The sequence below is a fragment of the Cetorhinus maximus genome, chromosome 11, assembly GCF_964194155.1.
Source record: "Cetorhinus maximus chromosome 11, sCetMax3.hap1.1, whole genome shotgun sequence".
NCBI lineage: Eukaryota > Metazoa > Chordata > Chondrichthyes > Lamniformes > Cetorhinidae > Cetorhinus > Cetorhinus maximus.
Genome location: NC_135889.1, coordinates 26,546,861 through 26,553,570, shown reverse-complemented (window position 1 = coordinate 26,553,570; position 6,710 = coordinate 26,546,861). Strand labels below are relative to the sequence as shown.

At 44.6% G+C, this 6,710-nt stretch overlaps 1 protein-coding gene across 1 annotated transcript; it reads right to left on the bottom strand.

Moving 5' to 3' along the window:
* Positions 1–397: 397 nt before the first annotated feature.
* LOC144686447 (uncharacterized) lies at positions 398–4,588 on the bottom strand. The gene is made up of 2 exons (XM_078551674.1): positions 3,815–4,588; positions 398–2,184 (listed from the first exon to the last, which is right to left on the bottom strand). Exon 2 carries the CDS (start codon positions 1,941–1,943, stop codon positions 624–626), a length of 1,320 nt encoding a protein of 439 aa, XP_078407800.1. The 5' UTR covers positions 1,944–2,184; positions 3,815–4,588; the 3' UTR covers positions 398–623.
* Positions 4,589–6,710: the final 2,122 nt, after the last annotated feature.

Genomic DNA, 6,710 nt, shown 5'->3' with positions numbered 1-6,710 from the left:
TATGCCCTCATTTGAGTAATAGCTGGTGACACTTACTGCACATGTGGGTGTCTCAGACACTGGTAGCATCCACAACTTCTCACATATTACAAGACACGCAGTCTACACGATCGTGCTATCCTGCCATGGCTTCAATTTACTTCCCTTGCATTAACTTTATTTTAATGTACTTTAATTTAGTTTACTTATGCAACTTTATTTTACCTGGCCTCAAATTAACTTTATTTCCCTATAGTTTGTGTTTCATACTTAAATGTAAATAGCCCCTTCTTTTAAAAAAAAAAGCTTTTCTAATTCTCAGCTACATGGTGACACTCCCTAATAGCAGTTTCTCACTAAGCAATAAACTTATGTTTCTCCTATGATGTTAGGTGCTAGATTCTGCTGATTTTTTTTTTGCAAAAATATACTTTATTCATAAAATATCTTCAATCACATCCCAAACCATTTCAAAAACACCATTAATTACAAGGGTACAATCCGGTTCAACTTTTACAAAATGTATCACCAGGTGCATCAGTACAAACAATGTTACAATCATTTACAGCCTTTCATTTTGAGCTGTACAGCCCGAGGGGATTTAAACAGTTCCCCGTCCCTTGGTGCGCTGTGGCAGAAAGGTCTTAGACAGCGACCCTTCCCCATTGCGCCTTTGCGGCAGCTGCCCCAAGCTTTAGTGCGTCCCTCAGCACGTAGTCCTGGACTTTGGATTGTGCCAGTCCGCAACACTCGGTCGGGGACAACTCTTTGTGCTGGAAGACCAACAAGTTTCGGGCAGACCAAAGCGCGTCTTTCACCGAGTTGATGATCCTCCAGCTGCAGTTGATGTTTGTCTCGGTGTGCGTCCCTGGGAACAGCCCGTAGAGCACAGAGTCCTGTGTCACAGAACTGCTCGGGATGAACCTCGACAGCAACCACTGCATCTCTCTCCAGACCTTCTTTGCAAAGGCACAATCCACAAGGAGGTGAACAACGGTCTCTTCCCCACCACAGCCACCTCGAGGGCAACGTGCAGAGGGGGTGAGACTCCTGGCATGTAGGAAGGATCTGACGGGGAGGGCCTTTCTCACCACCAGCCAAGCCACGTCTTGGTGCTTGTTGGAAAGTTCTGGCGATGAGGCATTCTGCCAAATGACTTTGACAGTCTGCTCAGGGAACCATCCCACAGGATCCACCCTCTCCTTTTCCCTCAGGGCCTCTAGGACATTACGTGCTGACCACTGCCTGATGGACTTGTGGTCAAAGGTGTTTTTCTGCATAAATTTTTCCATGAGGGACAGGTGGTACGGCACGGTCCAACTACTTGGAGCGTTCCGCGGCAGCGTGGCCAGACCCATCCTTCGCAACACCGGGGACAGGTAGAACCTCAGCACATAGTGACACTTGGTGTTTGCGTACTGAGGGTCTACGCACCGCTTGATGCAGCCACACACAAAGGTGGCCATCAGTATGAGGGCGATGTTGGGCACGTTTTTTCCCCCTTTATCTAGAGGCTTGTACATCGCGTCCCTGCGGACACGATCCATTTTTGACCTCCAGATAAAGCGGAAGATGGCTCGAGTGATCGCCACCACGCAGGAGTGTGGAATGGGCCAGACCTGCAGCAACAGCGAGAGTGCCTCACACCTGATGACCAGATTCGTACTGGCAATGGAGAGGGAGCGTCGCTCCCACATGCCCAGTTTCCTTTTCACCATAGACACTCGCTCCTTCCAGTTTCTAACGCATGCCCTGGTCCCTCCGAACCATATCCCCAGCACCTTCAGGCCGTCAGCCCTGACAGTGAAGGGGACAAAGGATCGGTCAGCCCAGTTCCCAAAGAACATGGCCTCGCTCTTCCCACGATTTACCTTGGCTCCCGAGGCCAGTTCGAACTGGTCGCAGATGTGGATCAGTCTGCGCACCGCCAGCGGATCCGAGCAGAAGACGGCGACATCATCCATGTACAGGCTGATTGCCTGGCTCGGGGGTCCTCCTCTCGCATTCTCCTCTAGGTGCTGCTGACTGCCTGCTGCAGAGTTCTCCTCCCACACTCTCCTCTAGGTGTGGCTGACTGCCTGATTCAGGGTCCACCTCCCACAGGTTCTCCTCTCGCAGTCTCCTCTAGATGCTGCTGACTGCCTGGCTCAGGTCCTCCTCTCGCACTTTCCTCTCTCTGAGTCCAAATTAAGAGATGAGCCAAATCTGATATAAAAAAGTCAATTGGAAACCAGAAAAGGAAAATTCAGTGGCGGGAACAAATTTTAAAACACAAGTAACTTATTGCAGCAATTTTAAAAAATCTCATGTTGGAGCAACATGGTAAATTATACTACAAAGATGGGTATGGAAAAGGAAGTACTAACTAATGAAACCTTAGCCTCACTACGCCTGGGACAATTGAGATCTGTAGCCTGGAAAATACAGATAAAAAGGCTTTTTTGGTACTCCAGATATTTTTTGAGAATTTAGATCTCAGTCCCTATCCAGAACAGATAGAAGAATCAGAACCAAAACTGATTGGAGACCTGGACCTAAGATCCACAAAACTGCTGTGTGATGAAATTAAAGGCTCAAGATGCAGAGAGGGAATTCCAAAAGGAGGAGGAAAGGAGACAGAGGGAATTAGCTATATTACAGGGAAATGACTTGGTGAGGTCCCAAGCACTGTGCCCTGAGAAGCCAGAACAGTCCAGAGAGGCTGGGCAAATCGAAAGATTTCAGCAAAGCTCTGCAGTGTGGCAGAAAGCTAAAAGAAGTTTTGAGGGCCTGCAGGGGGCGAAAGGCTGATATAAGACCAGTAAAATTAAAAGAGGTCAGGAAAATGAATGTCAAAAGAGATGAAGGGAGTGAGCTGGAGACCAAATTGGCCAACACCTTTTTTCTTAAATTAAACAAGGAACAGGACCATTCTCAGGCAGCAAAACTGATAGTGAGGGAGATGCCCCACACAGTCAAAGAGTCACATGGCAGAACAGTAGAAGCTAGGCATCCCCATGTAAGCCATAGACAGAATAGAGACCAGCCTTCAGTAACTACATTGAAGAAGTCATTACCCCGTGAGCAGGTCCACGCTTGCCACCGCCCAAAAGGCAGAGTAAGTGTTACAGCGAACTCCCAGGCATCAAAAAACGGGTGGGCAGTATTCAGTGGAGGAGCCAGCGGAAAGCAAAAAGGCTGGATGGGTGTAGCAAAGATTGGAGGAGATGCAGCCAAAGAGGGGCTAGCAGAATCATTCTACCAGGGGATAAATAAGGGCACAGAAAATCCCCAGACCCGGCCAACAAATTTAAATAGAAGGGAGCCTGTGCCCCTGATGGATTAGCAGAAGGTCTGGCTGTCCGAAACCTTCTTTTCAATTTTAGAACTGAGATGCCAGGCAAGCCCCCGAATAGATATTCAGCTGGTAAGGAAACTACCTTGCCCAGATTTAGAACAAAAGGAGCCTGCACCCCTGCTGGGTGAGCAGAAGACCTGGCTACCCAAACCTGCCTTTCCAAATTTGGAGGTAGACCAGAGAGGTTCCCAAGCAGACCCAAGAGATTCCCAAATAGCCCCAGAGCCGGTGAGGAAACTGCCTTACCCAGCTGAAGAGGTGCAGGGCATGGCAGCCGAAGCTAGCCCAACCCCTGTGAGTGAGAATATCACCAAAGATACGGGACAGAACAGGGACGTAAAAAGGTACCAAACCAGACAGAACAATTTAAAAAGAAAGAAGCCTGTACCCCTACTGGATGAGCAGGAGGTTTGGCTAGCCCACACAGTTTTTCCAATCTTAGAGGGATAACAGGGAAGGTCCAAAGTAGACATGCAGATGGTGAGGGAGATGCCTCACCTAGCTGATGAGCTGCATTGGGTGAGGGTCCTTCCTCGCTCTGAAGAGACATAGGTTTAACATCCGCTCTCAGGTTTACGTGATATTCTGTCTTCAGCTTTCCTAAATCTGAAAATAGGGTGGAAATTCCTTTTTGAATATATTACTGGACTGCTTACCAGCAATTTCATCAAATTAGCCTCAACTGCAAGCATGTTTTTCTGCTCAATAATAATGACTCTTGGTAGTGTATAGCACACAGGGATTCAATAACTTCTTCATCCTTGTATCTTAATTTTGCCAATTTTTGGCCTATTACTTTCAGTGTTGTCCCTCCTGGACCTTGCAACCGGATGCAGGATGTCTGTAATGTGATATTTTTCAGCCACTTGCTTCATCAGATAATACTGAAACACCTACACCAATATCTAGCTTAAATTCTCTGGGGTGACTATCAACTTCTAATTTAATGCTTCAGTAATTATTTTCTACTCTATTAACTTCTTCTCGGAATGTAATTTGTTCTTTTCTGAGGCTCTTCCATTTCTTGAATTTAATTTGGCCTTGTTATTTTCTCTTTCTTCCTGTGAGTTACTTGCACTTTAGATCGGCAGACAATTTTAAAATGCCCTAACTTTCTACAGTTGTGGCACTCTGTTCCCACTGCTGGGCATTCTTCCTGTTTGTGCAGAACTTTTTTGCCACACCGAGAGCATCTCAAGATGGCAGCTCATGCACTTTTCCCCAATCTTGCAGGCTTTTGCTTCACTGCGCTTTCTCTTTTCTGTCTGACATATTAAATGGCTTCACTCATTTTTTCCTAAGGGACATCGCTTTCCCCACTAACAACCGCTCTGTTTAGCTTTCCAAGCTCAGTCTGCTGCACTATTTGTACTGACTTTGTGAGTGTTAAATCTCTCATTTGCAGGAGATCTGATAAAGGTTCACCTAAGACCCCAACCACTATACAATTGAGTATTAATTTATCTCTGAGGATCCCGTAGTTACAATTTTCTGCCAGCCTGTACAGGTCGTTTATGAATGAATCCGTGCATTCACCAGGTTTTTGTTTCCTCTTATTAAATTTCACTTGCTCAATGATGACATTTTTTTTTGAATGCTAAATATGATCAATTTGCTGGAGGACTTCTTTATATGAGTTTGAAGCCTCATTGAATCCCTGTCTCACTATTATGTCATCTGCAGTAGCTCCTACTGCATTGAGTAAAGTACTGACCTGATCCTTTCATTCCTTCTTATGCATAGCTAAAGTTGTTCTGTATCTGGAGAATCTCTTCCTCCAATTGTCTCAGTGTTGAGTCTACTGAAAGCCTTCAGCACCTCAGAATGATTCTGGGAGTGGCAATGTATACTCCTTGCTTGTCCTAAACTCTGGATCTATTGTTGCTACTGATTGTGATCTGTACTCACTGCTGTCTAGACGATGCTTCATTCTCAGCTGAGTGTTCAGTTTTTTTCTTCTTGGCCTCTACCCAAGGATTTCTCGGTCTTTCAGGTCTGTAATTTTCACTTTTTCTTCTGAGCTTTTTATGCTCTGTCCGCTGCCACCATGTTTTATCTTGAGTTTGACACCTAGGTGGGGTTTCTTTAGGGTTTATCTGTTTCCCCAAAAAAGCTAATTTAGCCTGTAATTCATAAAAACCATTCCTGTTTATTTACAGATCTATATACATCTCTGTAACTCTACACAAGGTTGTACTTCTGCTACAACCACCATAGAAGTGGTATTGAGCAAATTGTTGGAGCTGCGGGCTGACAAATCTCCAGGTTTTGATGGGCTTCATCCAAGGGTCTTAATAGAAATAGCTAGTGAGATAGTTGATGTGTTGGTTTTAATTTTCTAAACTTACCTAGATTCGGGGAAGGTTCCATTAGATTGGAAAATAGCAAATGTAACTTCTTTATTCAAAAAGGGAGGGAGGCAGAAAGCAGAAAACTACAGGCTAGTTAGTTTAACATCTGTCATAGGGAAAATGTTAGAAGCTATTATTAAAGGTGGATCACTTAGAAAAATTCAAGGCAACCAGGCAGAGTCAACATTGCTTTGTGAAAGGGAAATCATGTTCAACCAATTTATTGCAGTTCTTTGAAGGAGTTGCATGTGCTTTGGATAAAGGGTGGATGTACTGTACTTAGATTTCCAGGAGGCATTTCATAAGGTACCACATTAAAGGTTATTGCGAAAAATAAAAGCTCATGGTGTAGTGGGTAACATATTGGCATGGATAGAAGATTAGCTAGCTAACAGGAAACAGAGAGTAGGCATAAATGTGCTTTTTCTGGTTGGCAGGATGTAATGAGTGGTGTGCCATTGGGATCAGTGCTGGGGCCTCAACTTTTTACAATTTATACAAGTGATTTGGATGAAGGGGCCAAAGATATGGTTGCTAAATTTGCTGATGACACAAAGATAAGTTGGAAAGTAAGCTGTGAAGAGGGCATAAGGAGGCTACAAAGGGACATTGGTAGGTTAAGTGAGTGCTCAAAAATCTGGCAAATGGAGTATCATGTTGGCAAATGTGAAATTGTCCATTTTGGCAGGAAGAATAAAAAATAAGCATATTATGTAAATGGTGAGAGATTGCAGAGCTCTGAGATTCAGATGGATCTGGGTGTCCTAATGCATGAATCACAAAAGATTAGAATGCAGGCACAGCAAGTACTTAGGAAAGCTAATAGAATGTTATCACTTATTGCGAGGGGAATTGAATACAAATGTAGGGAGGTTATGCTTCAGTTGTACAGGGCACTGGTGGGATCACATCTGGAGTACTGTATACAGTATTGTTCTTCTTATTTAAGGAAGAGTGTAAATGTGTTAGAAGCAGTTCAGAGAAGGTTTATTAGACTAACACCAGGAATGGGCGGGTTGTCTTATGCGGAAAGGTTGAGCAGG